Source organism: Arachis ipaensis, chromosome B4 (genome assembly GCF_059453495.1).
Source record: "Arachis ipaensis isolate K30076 ecotype BB chromosome B4, ASM5945349v1, whole genome shotgun sequence".
Lineage (NCBI taxonomy): Eukaryota > Viridiplantae > Streptophyta > Magnoliopsida > Fabales > Fabaceae > Arachis > Arachis ipaensis.
In genome coordinates, this window is record NC_142439.1 from 132,313,865 (window position 1) to 132,337,223 (window position 23,359).

Consider the following 23,359-nt stretch of genomic DNA (forward strand, 5'->3'; position numbering starts at 1 on the left):
ATATATATTTAAATGTGAGATCAAAATTATTATAAAATACTAAGAAAAAAATTATTGGGTTATTTGGATTAACAAAATAAAATAAACAATGCTATCAATTATTGAGACACTTGTATAAAAATCAATGTATTTGTAGGTGAACCGTACACAAATTTTAAAATAAGGGTAAAGTATATTTTTTGTCCTTGATGTTTGTTAAAAGTTTCAAAAATATCCCTAAGTTTTAATTTGTTTCAATTTTATCCCTTAAGTTTTCGATTTGCATCAATTTTATCCTTATAGTTAATTTTTTGATAATTAATATTTTTCTTTCCAATTATACCCCTCTCCTATCCCATCATCTTCATCATCATCATCTCTTTCTCTTTTCCGTCTTCACCATGAGCTCCACCACCATCATCATCAAACAACTACTATCAACTTCCTTTTCCATCCATACCTCTCTTTTTCCTCCTCCGACTCTCCATTACAACCATTAGACCATCTCCAGTAGGGAACTCATCCCAGTTCCTGTTTATGGCCCACCTGTCATAAAAGTAACTCCACATCAGCTTTTGCGTCATAAACAATAAATAGGAACTCAAAGTATCTCTTTCTTCTCCATTAGGAGGAACTAACTTTAGTCTCTATTGTGGTCCCACTTAATTAATTAATTAAAATACTTAAAATTAATATAATTAATTTTTTTCAATAATATTATTTAAATTTATAAATTTAAAAATAATTTATTATTAAAAGATATTAATATTAAATAAATTCATATATAATAATAATACACAATATATAATTCGAGATTATACTAATTTATAGTTTTGTGTTTACAACTGCTAATTTTAATAATATCATTAGCATTTTAAATTTTAAAAATAAAAATAACCAACTCAACTAAAAATTATTTTATAAGGTATAAAAATTAAATTTATTTTTTAATGTAAGTAAATTTAATTAATTATAATTTAATATAATAATATAAATAATATTCAATATTAATTATAATATAAATAATTAATTAAATAAAAACTTAATTATTTAATCTAATTAATTATTTAATTAATTATTATTTAAATAATTAATATAAATTATTAATTAAATAAAAATATAATTTTTATTATAATTATTACTAATTTAATTATTATTTAATTATTTAATTATTTCAGATTTTATATTATTATTTTTTTATAATAACTTGCCAAATGGCAAGTTGTTATTGGTTAATTTGAGTCCCTGTTTAGAGGGACTCCCTTACCTTGATCCTTGTGCGGGAACTCACTCCTTCTCTCTTCCAATGGTTAGAGTTCCTATATATCAGAAAAAAGTCAAAGAGGAACTCACCATTGGAGATGCTCTTATGTAAGAGTACTTATTCAATTGTATTTAACATTAAGGAGCATTTCTTTTCAAGTTCCCATAGAATATGAAGAGTACTCATTCAATTGGAATAAGCATTATTTTCTCTTTTCTAATTCATGCTCTGTCCTCATGGCTATTGCTGGTGTCAATTACAAAACTGCAAAAATAAATGTAATATTTCACCACCACAAGCCACAATAATATTTATCTTTTGTCAGCGTTCAAGCTCAAATTTGTACCCATCAATGACCATTTCAGAAAAAAAATTTTCATTAATTTGAACTAAAAATTGACATGAAATTTTGAAAAACCATACCAACTCCACGACTTTTCCTAACCCTATTGCTCCTCACAGAACGCAAAATTCTCCTCGAAGCTCCGTTTGGCTTCAGTGCTCCTAACCCTATTTCATCTCCGTCCATCTCCTCGGACCTCCTCTGAACGAACGTGACCACTTCAGATCGATGGGTCCCGATTTGGCGAGCCACACGAGTTGTTCAATGAAGTAATAGACTCCCTCGCTGTCGAAGTCGACGACGGAGAGAAAGAAGTTGAGATCGGAGGAGACGTGCGGTTTGTGTAGGACTTGGAGTGCGTTGAGGTCTTGGACGAATTTTCCAAGGCGGAAGGACTTGCGGCTGATGTTGACGCTGGTGGAGATGGAGGGTCGGAGGAAAAAGGAGAAAGAAGGAAAAAGAGGGGTATGGCCGATGATGATGGAGAAGGAGGTTGATAATGGTTATTCACGATGGGAGAGATGATGGTGAGAATGGGGAAAAGAGAAAGAGAAAAAGAGAGGGGAGTGTGATGATGATGACGGTGGGGGGATAGACGAGGGGTATAGAGAGAGAGAAAAACAGAGGGGAGTGTGATGATGATAATGATGGTTGGGGGGGGGGATAGACAAGGGTATAATTGGAAAGAAAAATATTAATTATAAAAAAATTAACTATAAGAATAAAATTGATGCAAATCGAAAACTTAAGGGATAAAATTGAAACAAATTAAAACTTAGGGATATTTTTGAAATTTTTAGCAAACATCAAGGACAAAAAATATACTTTACCCTTAAAATAAAGGAGACCACTTACATAAAGACACAAAAAATGTCTTTATTTAAAGATGTTTATAGGTGTCATAGTATGATTGGACATCTCTATTAAACTGGTTAATAAGCTATTTTTTAATAGTTCAGAATAAAATCGGTTTATTAAAAAAAATAATAAACCTAATTGTCCGTATTATAATTATTAGATTCGGTTTGTTCCGATCAATTTACACAATATAAACCGAGTTATATTTGAATTTTTTATAAAAAGACAAATATATCCTTAATTTTTAATTTTACAAATATTTAAATTTCTAATAATTTAAAAATACAATTAAACCCCCATAAAAAAATAATTCTAACCCTAATCCATTATCCTGTCCAAGCCCAAATTCAAGCCTATCGGTAAAATGGTGAAATAATTTGCAGCCTTCTGAGATTCCCCCAAACTCACTCGATCATGCTCAAACCTGGAAAGAAGGAATGTTCTCGGTAATACAATTCATCAATTCCCAAATTCAAAGTCGCAATCTTTCGAGAATTTACAGGAACTTAACTTACAGCAGGTAAAGTGGCTACTAATCTTGAAAGGCCCAGGTCTGTGATGACTCATTGCAGTGCTAATAGAGTTATGTTGAGAAGGCATTCCTCAAGCCAAGTTCTTCCTTCTGGAAGTAAGAGACTCTGGTGGAAGATGTTACTCTGGAGCCATAGGAACATACATAGACATATTTCAAGCAAATCAACACAGGTGAATCCTGGTGTGGCTGTAACGCACAATCCATACGGGTACTCTTCCGACACCCTTGAACCGAAGCACAAGCAGTCACCAAGAAACGTGGAATGGTAAGTATTGTATTCCATTCATTACGATTAATCACATGAAACCTTACCAGTTACCGATTATGAACGCGAGTGTGATTCAGAAGAGAGACGAGAGGATGTTTCGGTTGAGTAAGAACAAGGCTTATTCGAAATCTGCAGCTGATACAAGATTTGAGTTCTGATTCTCTCATTTTAAGGCTCTTCAGGTAATTTAATTTAATTTTTATTTTTCCCTTATTCTTCCATTTACGTTGATAAATGCTAATGCAATAGTGTGTGAAGTAGAGTTCTGTTTTTTTTTTTTTTCACGTTAGCTTAATACGCTTCGTATGTTCGCAATTATTGATCCGCGGTGATGAACTGATTATGCGTTTGGTGCGCAATTTGCAATGCAAGCCTCAGAATCTTAGATCCTACTATTGTAATTTAGAAACAGCGAAAATTAGTGCTTTATTTGTTGAATTTTATCAAAGATGATGAAATTTATTATGTGAAGAAGTTTAGTATTTTGGAAATGGATGATAATTAATTAAGGTGAACTAAAGTGAAGTTGTTCTGTTGAGCTATAATATAGAATCCTTGAGACTTGAATGTTTTATCAAATGCAAGTAGCGGATTGGGTTGTTGGTTTGATATGAATAACAAGTGTTCATACATATTTTTGTTCACATTATTAATAAAATAATACTAAGCAGTGGGACAAATCATAATATTGAATGACTACAGTGACATGTTAAAAGTAAGCAAAGATGACTTATCTTTAAGTTCTAAAGTAGTTGTAATCAAGGGGGGAAATGTTTAAATCACCAAAATTATACTCTTTATATCCAAATTTTGCTGCTAAAAAAGTTGTATGTTGATTTTAGAATTGTTTTAAATAGTAATTCAGTGTGCGGGGAAATAAAGGAAATAGATGGTTCTGTTAATAATAACAAATGCTGATTCTCTTGTTTGTAGGTACCCAAGGGATGGGAAGCTCTTTGTTTCTGTTGTTTCGGTAGAAAGTGGTAAAGCTATTGCAAAGTCAAGCAAGGTGCTGGTGCAATATGGGAGTTGTCAGTGGTCAGATTCTTTTTCAGAATTTGTATTGTTTCCAGGAGATAATTCTTTCAAGGAGATTGATGAATGTCTCCTCAAGCTTATTGTTGCCATGGTGCTGATACTATTGCTGTTTGCTTTTCCTATTGTGTATACTCTACTTTGTAGTTAAGATGTCTCTTTATCAGTTAGAAGTTTGTTTGAATTATGATGTGGCTTAACAGGGACCATCAAGGTCTAGTATCCTTGGAGAGGTCACTGTTAATATGGCAAGTTATGTGAGTTCAAATGCTGAATCTCCACTTTCACTCAAGCTGGGTAAGTGGCAACCATGGGACAGTTTTACATGTCAGATATACAAATAAAGTTGTCTTACTTTTATTGAGTGCAGAAACCTGGATGGTTGTGTTACTGTGGTTGGTTACGCTGGGATTTAATTGTAGTCAACTTTGGGGGAAAAGTAACATTGGAAATCTGGAATATATTGCTGAGTATTGAATGTATCTTATTAATTCCAATTACTCTTGTTAATCGACAACTTGTTTTCTTTGGGTAATCTCTGTTCATTCAAGCGGTATTCACTGTAATTTTACTCTCTGATATACAATGTTGCATAGGATCATATGGAATTATATTTCTGCCCAAAGTTTTATAACTTGTATTCAATTGAAGTCTTAGCCACTAGATTCTGTGAGAGAGAAATGATAGTTAATTAGTTAGAGATTTGGTTGGAACGGCATGCATCATTCTCTTGTAAACAAATTTTTCAAGATTACATCATTGAGATTATAAACACATAATAAAGCCATAAAAAAGTTAATTACAATTAAAGACTTTGTTAAATTATCCATTGAAGCTGTACTCTCTGATTTTTTACAATGAAGCAAAGCTACAGATTTGTACTTGATTGATTCTCCTATACATATCTCTAAATGTATTTACACAGCATGACTCAAAACCACGACGAAACAAAGCCTCCTTCTAAGCAATGGGTTTGTCAAAAAGCTTAACATCCATGTTCACATTCTAATACTTCTTTCCTCCTATTTGCTATCATAAACCAGGTTCATGAGCCCAAAAAGCATCTGAATCCGGACAAAAAGAGAGAAAAATCTTGGATTTCTCTATTTGCTATGTGCCAATTGACAAAGCGAGCTTGTATCGACTTGAACAGAAAAAGGATGACCAGAAAAAGACAGCATTTATCATCTTCCCTGCAAGATCATATCCAAACTTGAAAACAAGGACCAACATAAAATATACTAGAAGCAAAGCAGAAAGCCCATCTAAAAGCAGTTTCTCAAAGGAATAAATAAATGGAGTTATTAAAATTTTTCTTTTTTCATCACAAAGACAGTGCTTTATCTGTGATAACTCAAAACTCCAGGAACAAAAAATTATGAGGGGCATCCAGCAGTTATTGGCAAGTGGTGGGCTACTGGAAAGAAATAGATAGAAGCTACAAACCCAAATTACCTAAAGTGGATGGGACCTTGGAAATTTGGCATCTCAAGTATTGCTCTATGTTAAAATGTCTATAGTGGACAAATGAAGATGGCACCAATTTACTCAGACCATGCTTACATCAGTACTATCATAAGCTTACATCTTAGGATTATGCTTTATCTATTAGAACATGTTGTTCATTGGAACCTATATAAATTTTGAAATACCATCCTTCTTTTCCAGAACAAAAAATAAAGCATACTCAAAGTTGTTAGCTATTTTCATTTTTTTAGTAGATAACATTCTGTCGATGAAGGTTCTTTACTTGTAGAAAACAACAAATTAAATGCACACAAATTGAGGATTCACCCAAAATTCAAGAATTATGAACATAGAAATCCTATAGGTGTTGACAAAACAACAAAATCAATGTGCTAATGAATTGTAAGTTGAACAAGCATCAAAATATAGCCAAAAGTGCCTCATCCAAGAACAGTGTGCCTAACATTTTCGCAATTTAATCTTTATAGTAGATACAACACATAAATAAAATGCAAAATATTACATAGGCATTCAATCAAGCATGTGGTGTGCAATGCTGAAGAAGCCCTTCATGGACATACAAACTGAGACCAAGAGATTCAGGCAAACAACACTTGATTTGATTTTCATTTTTAGCATTCAGCAACAATCGTTACAAATCAGTAACAAGTAATCCCTAATCACACTAAACCTGAAATCAATAAAGCTAAACAAAAATTTCAGTAATGATTTGATTTCTATTTTTAGCAGCAGCAAGAAAATTTCAACAAAAGCTTCAGGAATTAAAAAAAGAGCAACAACACAAAATCAATTATTTGATTTTCCATTAACCCAGTCACAGTTTCACATTCAAAAATCAACAAGGTCACATTCAAAAGCCAACAACAGGGCATAAAAGGAAGAGAAGAACCGAAGTGAAGGCAGTGCCGCTAACCTTCGACGACGACATAGACGGCGCCCGGCGAGTGGCAACACAGCGGCGAGCTGCTCCAAGTTCGAGAGAATCCAGTGAGGACGGGGACAGGGGGAAGGAGGACGCCGAACTACGAGAGAGGAAGCAGAGGCGCCGACAGCACGGACAGCGGCGGCACCGCGACAGAACAGTTGCAGGGAGAACTTAGGGTTTTGGTAGGGTGAGTTTGGAAGGTGCTATGGGTTCAGACTTCAGGTGATAGTGATATATGATTCACGTATTGGGGAAGGAAATGGGCGAGTGTTACTTGTTAGGGGAAAGGGGTGGGTTTGGAAAGTGGACCAGATTATTTTTCAAATCGATTTTTTATTGAACCGGTTAGACCGGTCGGTCTGGCCGGATTTTAGAATATTAAAATTGGTTTTAATTTGGTTAGTTAAAAAATTTTTAAAAAATCGGTTCACTAAAAAAGTCCAATAATATGATGCCACGTAGGCGTCTTTATAAAAAGTCATTTTCAGTAACTTTATGGGAGCATCCCCTTAAAATAAATAGGCTTGTTTTATTTCCAGGCTTCAAAGTCAGCCATGAGCCAACTTTTCATTTACAAGATAAAAGATGGACACATGTCAAAAAAACCATGATTAAAATAGAATCTCTGTAAATCTGTACAAATTTTTATATGTACAGTATAAGGACCCAAAAATTTATCATCGTAACAAAACAAATACTAAAAATATTTGTCATCACAAAAATTCTGCAGTCATTAATTAGAGTGTTATGTACGTCCATCCATCCAACAATTTCAATATTCACACAAATTTCTACATTAACTTGAAATCTCTCGTATAGTATCTAATGTCTAAACATATGATTTTCAAAATGTTCCAATTTAATTTTCCAGTGACCAAATTAATTTAGAGGAATACAATAGATTTCAAACCACATCCAATATCAACCATGAAAAATTCTTGCATGTTCCTAAGTAAATCATTGCATTCTCCACGGATGTATGAGGGGCTTACCATTTTTCTTGGAGCTATTATTAAGAAGTTGCAATGCTATATAAACTCAATAGTGTTTCCATCTCCAATATCAATCACTCTTTCTTGCTCTTTCTGCCATTGTTCTTGTGAATTTGGTGTTATTTCATCCAAATTTTTTTCAAGAGCAATGGCAGAGCAACAAGTGAAGGTGGAAGCCGAATCAGCTCTGGTTTCGGCTCCGGCTTCGCCTCCGGTTGTTGCTGAAGTGCCATTGAACAATGCCACACCTTCTGATGATTCTAAAGCTCTTGTTGTTGTGCCTCAGCCTCAAAGTGAGTTTGCCATATGTTTCATGATATACCTTCATGAAGACTTTTCCTAATTAAAAAAAATAGACATGAATTTTCAATTTTTCATTCCTTATTGTGAAAGGATTCTTGGTGTAAAAGCATCATCTTAACTAAATGTTATCTAAGAGTTTATTTGGGTGAGTTTTTTAAAAAAATCTTTTTTCGAGTTATCTTTTTTTAAAAGATCCTATGGAAAAGTAAAAGTAATTTTATGTTTGGTATCTCATGCAAAAAAATCTTTTTATCTATCAATTATGTTTGGGTATAACGATATAAAAGTATTTTTTTGTTTATTTATTATATGAAAAATATTTTTTTAAGAAAAAAAAATCTTTTAAAAAAAGATATAAATTACAAATTCTCAAAAAAGATGTTTTTTTTTTTATTTTTCTAGAACTTTTACTTTTACTACTAAAAATTTGTCAAACACGTTAAAAAATAAAAAAAAAATTTATTAAAAAAGATCTTTTTTTATTAAAATAATGGCGTCCAACACAAGCATTAATACATATTAATTCTTATTATAAAGAGTCAACTTTTGGAATTTAATTATTTCATTTGCTTAGATATATTTATGTTTGAGCATAATATAAATTTGTTGATTTGATTTAATCTTTTTATATTTTAATTGTGCTTCTTTGATATCTATACTTTTGTAATTTCCTTTCATATCAGTTTGTTTACCATGATTTCTGTTTTCTTCCAGCCCCTCCTAAAAAGCTTGAGTCAAGGGGATCCCTTGATAGGGGTAAGTATTAAATTTTTTTTTTATTATTTTGACAACTAAAAGTAATTTGAAACTAACTAACATATGGAAGAGTTATCTAATTTGTCTTTAGTTGTTAAATATTAACAAATTTAAAATGGCAATTTGGACAATTTATCTCCAGTTGTTATTATTAAACTAGTTTTAGTTTTTGAAATAGCATTTTTTTAAAAATAAACAAAATTAATGGCTGTTCGAATATTAAATATTCTTGATAAAATTGTGCATTTGTGCACAAATTTAGATATAAACAAAAGGATTTAATTGAATAATAATATATTTTTTATTTTTATTTTTTGTATTGGATTCATAAGTACTTGAAAAAATTAATTGGTTATTTTTACTTTTACAGATGTAGCTTTGGCAGAAGTGACAAAGGAGAAAAAATTGGCTTATGTGAAGGCATGGGAAGAAAGTGAAAAAACCAAAATTGGCAACAAGTTAGTGAAAAATAAATAATAAAATAATATAAAAAAAAAGATATTACGAATTTTTTGCAAATTTTCTTTCATGCTCCAAATTCTTGAAGCTAAATTTTAAAGACATTATTATTGGATCTTGTTAACAGGGCTGAGAAGCATCATGCTGCGGTTGTTGCTTGGGAAGATAAAAAGAAGGCAGCTCTTTTTCTTGAGCTCAAAAAATTTGAGGTTAGAATTAAATTGTTTTTCAGCGCTTTTTTCGTTGCTAGAAAATGAATCAATTATATTTAGATAAAAATAACTTATATATAAATATATATATTTATGATTTAAGAATATATTGAACAAAGACCGTGATAGACTAAATAAATATATTAAATATACATTACGCAGCTGGCATAAAATTCAAAGAAGGAAAGACATTCTTTATCGTTACGAAGACTATTTTACTTGAATAAATTTTTAAAAATGCTTAATTACACAATTTTTCTAAGTGATTTTGATTAAAAAAAAACCACTATTTATATTTATGAAAGAAATATTTGAGAAAAGGTAAGGAAATGGTGATGTTTATGTTTTCTTGCGTGATAAGAAACTGAAGTATGGTGCATGGTATACAATAAAAAAATTTCTTGGAGCATCATGATGTTAGAAATTAGGTTAAAAAAAAGTGAGATTCAATGTTTTAGACACATTTCTAAACATTACTTTCTTTTTCATAAAGGAAAAGCTTGAGAAAAAGAAAGCCGCCTATGCGGAAAAGATGAAGAACAAGGCAGCCATGGTTCACCAAGAAGCAGAGGAGAAGAGGGCAGTGATTGAAGCCAAGCGAGGCGAAAATGTCCTTAAGATTGAGGACATGGCCGCGAAGCACCGCGCAACCGGAACCACCCCAAAGAAACCTACCATGGGGTGCTTCTAAATTATTTAGCTATCTTTTAGTTTAATTTTCTGACTTTGATGTCAAGAAAGTTAATAGTGATTTGTATTAGAAAATTTTGTCTAGGTCGTTCTCTATGTGGAAGAGAATGCACTAGGGGAAAGATAAATCACCAAGTTTTGTAGAACATTCAAAAATATGAAGTGTTCTTTGATGATTTATTACTATAAGAATAATCTAATTTTTATCAAGTAATTGTTTGTGTTTCTATTTTTTCTAAGTTCTCTTTGTTGCTATTGCATCATCCTCATTAAACTACTCGGATTTTAAAGGAAAGTGAACAGAGAATGTAGCTCTAAAAAAAAAAACTTGAAAAATGGGTGAAATTTTCTTGAATTTGAAAATTTCAGTAAGTTATACCAACTTGAACTATGTATAAAACTTATAGGCTAAATTGTATGCATAAGTTTCACATTCTTTTTCTTAATTTTGCATGTTAAGCGCACCAACTAAATGTCTTGTCTAATTAGACATTTTTTGTCTTACCAATTCTAACAAAATTTTAACATAATTTTGATATGGTACATATAAGATTTAGAAATATCAGCAAAGATGACGTTTTATAAAATTTTCAAATGAACATATTATTAGTAAGTATTGAGAAGGGATTCATAAATTTTACATAAAGGTTACACACATAAGGTCGGATTTGAATCCTCTAAAATTTGAATTTCACTTTAGAGAGTAAAGTGTGATTTCTCACTATTGATTTCATAGGTGGGACTAAAAGTAAATATAAAAGAAAAATTATTCAAGGGTAGAAAATCACTCTTTATTCTTTAAAATAAAATTCAAACTTTAAAAGATCCAAATCCCACAAGGTCATAGTCTAATTATGTCATGATGATGATCTTTGTCTTATTATAAGTGTATTTGAGTTTGAGACTTCTCTAAGTCTAATTGAAAGAGTAAAGTGACAATTAGATTTCTGAAGATGTTGATTTTGAATTAATTAGTCTTTGAAGAAAAAAAAAGTATTAATTAGGTCCTCCAAAATAGTAAATGGTGGACATGTATATCTTTCTGTCAATAAATAATATAAAATGAAACTGAATTATCCACGTATTTTATTATTTACAGTGATGTATATTTCGTTCTTGTCATATAATATAAGCAGAAAAATGTTGTAGTTTTAGACAGTAAAGCATTTATTATCTTTTGAGTTTTCATATATCATTTATCAATTGCTTTCTATTTATCACAAATCTTATTAAAACAAGTAAAATTTCGTTCCAAAAATTATTATCTATATGACTATCTTTTATAGATAGACATATCAAAGTAATTAACAGTACATATAAGCATTACCGATAAATTTTAGTTAATGAATTAATAAAAGGACATCAGGTGTCTTCTGTTTGCTATTCTGAAGAACCAAATTGGTACTTTTTTTTAGGGACTAATTAGTTCAAATCGAAATTTTCAAAGATTTAATTGTGACTTTACACGTGAATAAAAGTTTTTAATATTATGTATGTGAGTATGTAGTGTGAGTGAGTGTTGTAATATGAAAAAAAAAAAGGTAAATTATCGTTTTTTTCTCCAACGTTTGGGGTAAGTTTTAAAGTTGTTCCTAACATTTAAATCATCCAATCGTCCTATTTAAGTCCCTAACATTTTAAAATTGACTCAATGTTATCCTGCCGTTAGTAATCTGTTAACGGAATTGACGGTAGGACAAAATTGAGACGATTTTGAAACGTTAGGGACTTAAATAGGAAGAAAACGTTGGGGACGAAAATGATACATAAAAATAAATTTTAATTTTATCCTTCACTAATATAAATCTTTTATGGTACATAGTTATTCAATTTTTTTAATCACATTATTTTTATTCTAAATAAATTCATTTTTTTTATAATTCTACTCTTAAAAATTTTTACTCATCATAAAATGTTTGTAAAATAACTAGAATCACATTATTTTACTGTATATTTATCAATTTTTTTTCCACAAGTTTATGTACTGGTCATTCTACAAATATTTTATGATGAGTAAAAATTTTTAAGAATAAAATTATAAAAAATAAATTTATTTAGAATAAAATTAATGTTATTAAATGTAATTTACTTAGATGTGATTAAAAAATAATTGAATAACCATGTACCGTAAAAAATTGATATTATTGAAGGATAAAATTTAAATTTATTTCTGTATATTATTTTCGTCCCCAACGTGTTCGTTCTATTTAAACCCTTAACTTTTCAAAATCATCTCAATTTGTCCTGCTGTTAATTCCGTTATCAGATTTCTAACGGCAGAACAATATTTAGTTAATTTTAAAACGTTAGAAATTTAAATAGGACAATTCAAACGTTAGGATAACTTTGAAACTTATCCCAAAAGTTGAGAAGAAAAACGATACTTTACTAAAAAAAATAATATGAAGATTAGGGAAGCAATATTTATATTCGTTTCTACAAAATTGTATGTGATTGAAGAGAACAATCTTATAAGCATATCCAAACATAGCTTTAGGTCAATGCTTGAATTTAACATCAAATTTCTTCCATGTCAGCATGGCTGATTAACCATTATATATATATTCAAGCAACAACCAGCTAATCTCATTCTCACATAATTCCTCAATATCTTAGAAAATAAATACGAGTGTGTTACAAAATACCAAACCAAAACCTACATTAATATTACACAATATCATACATAACATAACATAACTACTAAATGTTGCAATCAAAAGAGTTTCCCTCTAAGAAGCTCATGTCATTGTTTATGGGGAAATCTAACAATAGCTGCAATGCAGTGTCAGATGAATCTTCCAATTCATTAGAGCATGAAGAATCAGAACCATGAACAACCATACCTTCTTCTTCAGCACATAACACTAACTCTTCCTTCACATGATTCCCTCCAATTCCATTGTTTGAGGTACCTAACTGGTTTAAGGCCAATTCTGCAGTCACATTATAAATTGATTCACATTTGTTAGAACATGATCCTGCTGAAATAGGACTATCACTCTGGCAGCATCCACCTTTGTTTTCCGATTTACCAACACTGCGAAACGCCTCGCCTACTTCCGAGTTCCAAATCCGGAGGAAGTAATCGGATTCATTAGTACTTTTGCCTTCGCCGAGCGAAGAAGGATTATTCTTGTTAAATTTTGATGATTCTGTTGAGAGCCTTGCCTCTGCTTCAAGCCTTGCACTCTCCCACTGAGCCATATGGCGCGTGGAAATCGACGAGGAGTGTGCCTTGTCGAGGGGGTAATGTGGCGAGGCAACCGGCTCGTGTGTTTTCGGATCGATTCCCATGTTCTTGAGCCGCTTCTTCAAGTGTGTGTTCCATAAATTCTTTATCTCATTATCTGTTCTTCCTGGTAACTGAGAAGCAATAGCAGCCCACCTGGAAAAAATTGGGCAAGTTTGTTGAAAATTTCTTGCTACTAACAAATTTTAAACGTTTAATACATTGTTATTATTTTAAGGTTCACCAATCAAGACTTTGCCATAATGTATTATGCAGTATAATTAATTTTAGGATAATGCTAGGTAACCAATAATTTTATTGAACAACATGAACAACCACCAATCAAATCAAAACACGCTACACTTCCAAATTACCCACCTAAATCTTAATATTAGAATAACCATCCGCACACCTAATAAAATGAACATCCAATATATCCATTGTTCACATTGTTTAGTATTTTCATTATTTACCTATACTTTTCCTTAATTTTAATACACTGACAGTCTAAAACGTTTTACAATACAATCACATTTGTTCTTTTTTAGATGACCATTCACAAATATAAAAGATAGTTATTTTTACTGATGATGCAGCAGCAGTACGTAATTGAATGCATCCGTAAAAACTTTGTGAAATCTTTTCTTTATGGAAGGTATTAAGTAAGGTTTACACTTCTAAATCTCACTTTTTTTTTTTGAAAGTTCAGTGCTCTTTTTTAATCTGTCTTAATAAATTGATTAAATAATGTTACTCTTCGTATTACCTGGCCAATTATTGGGATAAATTTTCTTTACAATTTTACTAACAAATATTTTAACACCAAACAAAAATTGACAATAATGAAATAGTATTGAAGGTAAGAAATTTTTTTCGGGGGAAAAAGCTTAATAATAAGCACAAATGATATACGGCTGATAATATTGTCACTTTTATTTTTTTCATAATATCAATCTATACATGATTTTTTTTTTCATTATATGTTTGTATAAATTTGTACCAAAAAAAAGTAATATTATCAAAATAGGAGTAATAATATCAATTTCTATAAAATACTTATAAATTTAGATCAATGTTTTATCCAAATATATGAATATAACCACCACAAATAAAAAAAAGGGTTTATTAATTACTTAATTACCTGTTTCCTAGGATGCCATGAAGTTGTATAACAAGTTTTTCTTCCTCAGAAGTAAAGGGACCCCTTTTAATGTCAGGTCTAAGATAATTTGTCCACCTAAGTCTGCAACTTTTACCACAACGAAGGAGTCCTGAAATCCATGGAAACAAAAACAAGAAGCTCATGTGTATCAAATTTGATTTTAAAATAAAAAAAAAAAGCAAAAAGAAAAAAGAATATAGTAATAAATAATCAAGTGTCTTTTTTTCCCTCCTTCTTTCAACATAGTTAGAAGCAAAGAAAAAATGTTTTTGAAGAAAGTAGGTTAAAAAGCTGAAGTTTTGGTAAGGATATACAAACATTAAAGATTAAAAATGGTAATGCAAACATGATCCATGTAAAGCTTCAAGTACAGCCCTAAATGTTAGTTTGTCTTATACTTCATATTTCAAAGAATCTTTTTTTCGTTCATATTGCGTGTAAACCAAAAATCAATTACTAAATTAGTTATTTATATAAATTTATTAAAAATATAAAATACATATTAAAAATAAGTTAAACAAATTATTTATATATAAATACATTATAAATTAATAATTAATTTGGGAACTAATTTTCAGTATACAATAACATTTTTGTCTTCCCTTTTATATTCAATCATGCCTTTTAACTTTTTAAGAACATGAAAAAGGAGTAATAAGCTTCAACTTCTTTTCTATTGGTTAAGCTAGTACTTGATCTGTTACTGTGGCAGAGAGAGTTCATAAAAAAAATGGAACTTTCTCATTCCCTTTAATTCGTTGTGGTCAATATAAATCTAAGGTTAAATTTTAGATTCTGTCACTACGAAAAATATATATAAAATGGAGAAAAAAAAAATAGAGGAAGACAGAGATAAAAATATACAAAATTATCTTTATAACTAAATGAATTTTTATATTTATTATCTTTATATTTGTGTTTGAAAAACAAAACATGCTACAAAATCACAACATAGTTGACAGAATAGATAAAACATCCAAAAAGAACATGGCAAATATTTGTAAAAAGTAACAAGCATTATTAAACTAACCCCATTTCAAAGTGAAGTTATAAGATAAATGCACCATGTTTATTATTAAAAAAAAAGGTCATTCAAGATACATCATATACATTCTCAAAATAATTGATAAACATGTTTAAAAATACAGTTTTACCCTTTTGAAAATACTACTAATAAAATCAAAGTTTATAGTAACTAAAAATGAGAGACAGAACAGAATATACAGAGCAAATTAAATAAATAAATTAAAGGATGATAGAAAATGTATATAAAGTTAAATAAACCTGTGATCTTAGGAAGAGAACGCCAGCTACCATGGCCACCATTGTTTTTGATATAGTTAGAAAGGATTTCATCTTCTTCAGCAGTCCATGGACCTTTCTTCAAACCCTTCTTCTCACAGCAAGGCTTCCTTCCCATTCTTTAATTACACTTTTGTGTATTAATCACCTTTACAGAATTGAATTGAATTCATGCTGAAAAGAGAGAGAGAGGGGAGTTGAAGGGTCTAAGGAAGTAGAGCATAAATAGGGGAAGGACTAGTTTGGATGTTGAAAAAGTGAGTGTGAAGAGTGATATCTTTTTCTGAGGGGATTTGAGGTGACATTATTATTGAATATATGGACTTGTGTGTAAGGACTATCAGAAACTCTCAAGCTGGCTCCATAGCAATAAATATAGGAATCAACCATGCTAGTAAATTTCATACATATATAGAAAATTACAAATCAAATTTTGTATATTTTGGCTGGTGACTGGATTTTGGTGATGTGTATAAAATTTTAGATTAAAAATTTACTGTTAATATATTTTAAAAATTTAATTTTGACACACTATCAGAATAAAATAGTTCTACATGTACATCATAAAAAATAATTATTATTTTTATTAATTACAGAATAATTATTCAAATGGACGAATATAATTATACGAATGTATAAGATATTTTATACTGTTAGTATATCAAAATTAATCTCATATTTTAAATGGATGAAAAAATGATGTTTTATAGAAAACTAAGTCAAAATAGTTAATACAGTGAGAATCTTTTATAGAGAAAAACAATTTTGTTGGAAAGAAAAAACTTATTAATTTTGTTATTGTTGTTTGTTGACTCGTGTTTTTTCGTCTTTTACGTAAAAGAATTTTTTGGCCCAACAAATTGCATGTTTTCGTATATATGTCAGTTACACAAGCAGAACCATTTTTAAGCATATACACTTATTAGTTTTTTCATATTAACATTTTTAGTCAAAAGTTTATTGTCAACAATTTATATTTGCCAATAACACTATTAAAAAGAAAAAAAAAAATTGGTGGCATCTACTTATATGTGGAGGTAAAATTTTATTTGCAAATAACACTATTAAAAAACATTGGATGAATCAATTTTGTATCATATGGCGAGTTAACTCATATTCTTGTTATATAGGATGAAATAAGATTTTAAGTAAAAGAAGTTTATTATATATGCTCATAAAATATTCTAGTATATTATAATCTATTTATTCATAAAGTGACAAATATATCAACATTTATTACAATAATATACTCTATTATTGATACACATACACTTTAGAGTTTATGAAACACTTATATGGGTTGTATTTTATTTATTTATAGAGTTACATACAGATTTTTGTTATGATATATATTATATAATTTTATTTAACGAATTACTTAATAAATAGATGAAAAAAATATTATCTACTTAAGTGATTCATGAGTATGTGATAATTTTTTTATTAGTTTATGAAAAAAAAATCTATCTAAATACTTCTCAAGCCTACCATGATTTCTCATTTCAGAGAAACAGAACCAAATCCGATGAAAACGACAACTGAAGTATTAGAAAAATAAAATAAATTAATATTTTAAAATATGTTCTTAAAATATATGATTGCAAGACTCTTATCTTCAACATACAAAATTAATCATATTTTCAATTATTCAATTCATAATTAAAGTTTGGACAAAAATTATGTTAGAATATAATTAGGATCCATTAGAATTATTTAGTATATTTGAATATTTATTATAGAATATTATGCATTGATTATTACGATTTTTTTAACACCTATAAATACCCTTCTATATTGTATCATTCCAGACAACTTGAATAGACAATTTGATTACATTCAATAATACACAAATCTTTCCTCCAGTTTAGTCTCTTATTTCTAATATGGTATCAGAGCCATGGTATCCTCCTCGAAGAGAATATATTATTTTTCTTGCGATGAAATCATCGTAGTTTTTTCACTTTTTTTTTCTATGACATTTTTCCTTACCTTTTGTAACTCCATTGATACATTTTCACTTCAACAACTAGCATATTTTATCTGTCCTGTATTTTTTTGAGTCGAATGATCAAACACCATTGTCATCCGCTGCTTACCTATTTTCATGAAGAAATCATATAGTTTTCCCTCTCTTTAGGTAGTTCTGTCTGCGTTCTCTCGTGGCAGTTCCATCTGCGTTCTCTCGTGGCAGTTTCGTTTGTGTTCTCTCGTGGCAGTTCTGCGTTTTCTCATGACAGTTCCGTGTGTTTCGTCTGTGTTTCTTTATGGCAGTTCCATCTGCACCTCCTTCAAACAAGCGGCAGTTCCGTCTGCGCTTCCTTCACACAAGCGGCAGTTCCGTCTGCGCTTCCTTCAGACAGCGGCAGTTCCATCTGCGATTCCTTCAGACAGCAGCAGCTCCATCTGCGCTTCCTTATGGCAGTTCTGTCTGCACCCGCGGCAGTTCCATCTGCGTTTCCTTCCGACAGCAGCAGTTCCGTCTGCATCCGTTCTATTAGTTTATGCATTTTTTATTTGGTTGTTTTAAAAATGTTTCAAACTCAAGTTGTCATTTGAGTTTGAGGGGATGTTAGAATATAATTAGGATCAATTAGAATTATTTAGTATATTTGAATATGTTACTTGATATACTAGCTTAGCAATTAGTAGTTAATTGATTTACTAGTTGTAACAACAAATTAGTTAGACAAGTAGCCTATAATAGAAACAACAAATTAGTTAGAAATTATAGTTAGCCCCTAATTATTCTAACTCAGTTGGTTAGATGACCAATATATATATCTGATTGTTGTAACACTGAGAGAACAAGTACTCTCATTTTCTTCTCCCTGTTTCTAAGTTTGCTCTATTCTCACACTCCCCTTCCGCACCTTCAACAGAATATTTATTATAGAATATTATGCATTGATTATTACGATTCTCTTAGCACCTATAAATACCCTTTTATATTGTATCATTTCAGACAACTTGAGTAGACAATTTGAATAGACAATTTGATTATACTCAATAATACACAAATCTTTCCTCCAGTTTAATTTCTTGTTTCTAACAAATAAATTTCGAAACATGCACTAAAGGGTTATTTTTTTAGATATTGGATAAAGATGAGTGTAATCTTTTAATATTAAAAGTTACGGTGTTTTGCAAAATTTTGCGATTATAAAATTTATAGGGGATAAATTGTCAGAGCAAATTTTTTTTAGTTCATCAACCAAAATATTTATAAAAATAATACGCAGAAAATGTATTATATTATTTTAATATTAAAATCACAGTATTATAAATACACAAATTACGTATTATCAATACAATATATATTCTGCTTATTGTACTTATACAGAACGACGCTTTTAAAATACTAAAAAATACTATTTTTTATAATATTAACGTAAAACTCTATTTATTCTTTAATATTAAAATAAAAAATTCGCACTAAAGTGTATGTTAGCAAATATTTATAAAACTTTAATATTTCTATAAAATAAAAAATATACGCTAAATTAATTATAGTTAGAATACATGTTAAGGTTATCGTGAGTAGAAATTGTTAAATTTTTTACTTAAAAAATAAATAACAAATACATTAAAAAAATTTATATTAGCTAAATTCTTAAAATAAAAAATGTATAGAAAACTATTTGATATGTGTATTAAATGAGCATAGAATTTATTACAAGCAATAATTTGCAGACGATACCGCAAGCAAATGTGATTTTAATGAAACGAGATAAAGATGAAGATATGTATTGGAAGATAGTAGCAAGCAATAAATGTGAGTGCTGTTAACATTGAGAAGTTGCATCATCATTGTCATGGAGAGAAGTTGCACAAACAATGAATGAAAAAGCAATTAAGCTTTTAATGTTGCAATGCAAATTTTGGTTCTTCAGTTTGCACAGAAGAGGGATGAGAGAGAGAATGCAGATGATGATGGTGACAGCATTAATGGCATAGAGAAGTGAGAAGAAAATGGAATGCATTAATGGAGGATTCTCTATCAGAAAAGTCAGTGTTGGGATTAAACATCCAACACACTCACACAGTTACAGGAGAAGGACATCAGCATTTAATGTAACGTGCATTTATTTTCATCCAGGTACGGACACACTAGCTTTTTTGGATTATTACATCTTACAGTAATGCTTATTTTAGAACTTTTTTATTTTTAATATTGGAGTTTTTTTAAAATATGAATTATTAGGATATTATTTTTAATTGTAAAACTTTAATTAGAGAAATAGAAATTAGATTATCCAATTTATTAGAGGTACAGAAATTGAATCGTTCGATTTTTAGAGGTATACAAATTGGATCGTCCGATTTATAGAGGTACAAAAATCGGACCCTCCTATTTGTGTATTTTCTACAATTTTAAAAAACATAAAAAATTACAATATTAAGAATATCACTACTTTTACTTTCATAACAAAAAAAAAAAAAATCAACCCTTATTTTAAACCAATTTATATTATTTGAGTGTTCAATTTACTAAATATTCATTTGATTAAAAAGACATAAAAATAAGTCATTAAATTAACTATTATATATTTATATATAAATATATATTATTTAATTTATTTTTAATATATATTTTATAAAGAAAAGGACAAATAGGTCCCTGACTTTTTGCTCCGTAGACATTTTCGTCCCTAACTATTGAAAAATACTCACAGCATTGTTCTTTTTTTTTTTACTAAAAATAGGAGACTTGAACCCACAACCTCTTAATTGAGTATGGAGAGATTATGCCATTTGAGCTATTACTCATTGGCACACAGCATTGTTCTTATTTTATACTTCACTAACATTTTTATTAAAAAACTTGATTCATTTGTATATTTAGATGAATTGAGAAGTTGGTTATAAAATTTCTTTTGTACATATTGTATAAAAAACGAAAATTCATATTTTCATAAAATATATTCCGAATTTTTATCATATGTACAAATCTTTTCTAATATCTTAAAAATAAAAAATATTATTTATATATTAAAATTAATTATTATATATTTTTATATAAATACATATATAATTTAACTTATTTTTAATATATAATTTATATTTTAATTTTATATTAATAATTAATTTTGATAAATAATTTTAATATATATCTAACATAATTATTTTAAAATAACTCTAACGGAAATGGTTTTTGTTAGAATGATTTTGGGATATAATTTTAAAATTTTTTTAAATATTTTTAGAATATCAGTATTTAATTATTAATTTTAATTAATACATATTATATATATTTTTATAACGAAGATCAACAACTAAGACTACCTAAAATTCTTCGTATGATTTTCTTGGTAGAAATTTAAAATTCAAAACAGGATCCTATGTCTATGATATTAGCCGATGAAGGGTCTTAGAATAAACGCTATGGCATCACATTATTACAGATTCACATAATGTGAGGAGAACTACATAAGACATTAGTCGGATATTTTACTTAATTTTTGTAAGGATGAAGTATACTTTTTGTTCTGAAGTTTGACAAAAATTTTAAAAATATCTCTAAGTTTTATTTTATTTCAATTTTGTCCCAAAAATTTTCGAATTGCATCAAAAATACTCCTAACGGCTAATTTTTCAAAAAACTTAGACCGATTCAACAACAATTTCATAAAATAAACCCCTCAACACAAGCAAATCAAGCATAATTTTCATGTATTATTGTTAGATTGGTCTTAAATTTTTGAAAATTTAGCTGTCGATGGTATATTTGATACAAATCAAAAACTTCTGGGACAAAATTGAAATAAAATAAAATTTAGGAGTATTTTTAAAACTTTTGTCAAACTTTAGGGACAAAAAGTATACTTTACCTATTTTTTTAATTAGGTTTTATTTAGTTTACATCTTTGACACTATGAAAATTTAATTACAAATAATTAATTTATAAAGAATAAATTAAAAATTAAGTAAAAATATAAAAAAAGTTTTAAAAATAATTAAACCTGAAACATTTTGCATGTGTTACAATTTCCAAACAAAAAAAAATACTTTTTAACAAGTGTCTATAAGACATTTATTTTTCATTATCTAATCAGGAAGAGCAAACGCATTTTTATTTTAGTTCTAAAACTTTTTAATATTCATAATAATTTTGTACATATTAAATTTATTCAAAATAAAAAAGTTAATAAAATAATATATTAATTACTTTAAAATAATAATAAATTTATAAATGATAAAAATTATAAATTTATAAATAATTAAATATTATTTAATTATTTTACTTATTTACTCTCAAAAAATTCCCTCATAGCTGTTTTAATCTTGTACAACTAAAGAATAGCCACTCGGGCACTGTTGAGTGTTGACTAGGTAATTGGATGGAGAAGGAAATTCTAACTGATGGTCAAATATAAACCAACACACAACAAAAAGGTGCCAATAATAAATGCAGTCAAACACTTCTTCAACGGCAAGTTGAAGTCATGCCGTTTTCAAAGTTTATCTTTACTACACAAAATCTCATCTGCAGCGCCTTTGTTACAATTTTTTATTTTCTTATTTATAGAAAATGTAAGATTTTTTTTTAAAAAATATTAATGTATAATTAGTTTGTTTATAAAAAAAAAACTCATGCATGTATTGTTAAATAATACCTACAAGCAAAAATTCTTGAAATTAACTGAACTGTTAAAAAAATTATTATTTATAAAAATATTTTCATATAAATACAATAATTAAAATTTATTAAATAAGCTAACATATTTAATTAAATAAATTAATATATTACGTATAGATAAGACATTTTAGTGATTATCTTTACAAAATAAATTTATATAAATAACTAACTTACACTTTTTTTTTTTTTACCAAAAATAGAGACACTCAAACTTGCAATTTTAGATGAATACGGAGAGAATATACTATTTTTACACCTTTATCTTTAGTTCAATCATACTTAAGTATAAATAAAAAATTAATTATTCATACAAAAATACAAGTTAAAATATAAAATACACATTAAAAATTAAATAAATAATATATTTATATATATAATAATTAATTTAAAAACCATTTTTTTATATTCAAGTAACATTTTCTTTTCTAATTTTCTCAGCCGGATTCGGTCAAAGGTAGAACTTAAGGTTAAATGTTGAGCCATCAAGTTCGGTTCGGTTCGGGGCATGGGTTCTGTGATTTGGCCTGGGCCTTGTTTGGCACCAGGCACTGACCCAAAAAAAAGGAAAAAATCTTTTGTCCTCTCCCTTTGTGTTGGTTCAATAAATTATGCCATATAAATAAGAAAAATAAACACACGCTTATCCTTTGTGCTAATGTTTGTAACATCAGATTCATTGGTTAAAAAAATAAAAACATGAGCACCCATCTTCATTGCTAAACTTCACATTGTTTTTAGTAAGACTAATTCATTATACAAACAATTACAACATTCCGATATGATCGTTTTCTATTGCATGTCACGTGAAACTAATAGCCATTTTATAACCCATGAAATTGAGTTTTGCAACTTCGCAATTTCCACAAGGAGATGCAAAATGTGCACCTTATATTGTGCAATACTAATTGTGAAGTGAACCACA

The 23,359-nt window shown here is 28.9% G+C and overlaps 2 protein-coding genes and 1 long non-coding RNA gene across 3 annotated transcripts; 2 read left to right on the forward strand and 1 right to left on the reverse strand.

Annotated features, from left to right (window-relative positions):
* Window positions 1-3,148: 3,148 nt before the first annotated feature.
* Window positions 3,149-4,814, forward strand: LOC107634802 (uncharacterized). The gene is made up of 4 exons (XR_015881113.1): window positions 3,149-3,244; window positions 3,325-3,429; window positions 4,181-4,376; window positions 4,486-4,814. It is a non-coding gene; the product is annotated as an uncharacterized LOC107634802 (long non-coding RNA).
* A 2,958-nt stretch (window positions 4,815-7,772) lies between these two features.
* On the forward strand, window positions 7,773-10,296 carry LOC148569271 (remorin-like). The gene is made up of 5 exons (XM_088483597.1): window positions 7,773-7,980; window positions 8,705-8,746; window positions 9,117-9,204; window positions 9,333-9,414; window positions 9,911-10,296. The coding sequence occupies exons 1-5, from the start codon at window positions 7,836-7,838 to the stop codon at window positions 10,106-10,108; spliced, it is 555 nt and encodes a 184-aa protein (XP_088339723.1). The 5' UTR covers window positions 7,773-7,835; the 3' UTR covers window positions 10,109-10,296.
* Window positions 10,297-12,626: 2,330 nt separating this feature from the next.
* On the reverse strand, window positions 12,627-16,101 carry MYB17 (myb domain protein 17). The gene is made up of 3 exons (XM_088483596.1): window positions 15,783-16,101; window positions 14,478-14,607; window positions 12,627-13,492 (listed from the first exon to the last, which is right to left on the reverse strand). Exons 1-3 carry the CDS (start codon window positions 15,916-15,918, stop codon window positions 12,808-12,810), a joined length of 951 nt encoding a protein of 316 aa, XP_088339722.1. The 5' UTR covers window positions 15,919-16,101; the 3' UTR covers window positions 12,627-12,807.
* Window positions 16,102-23,359: the final 7,258 nt, after the last annotated feature.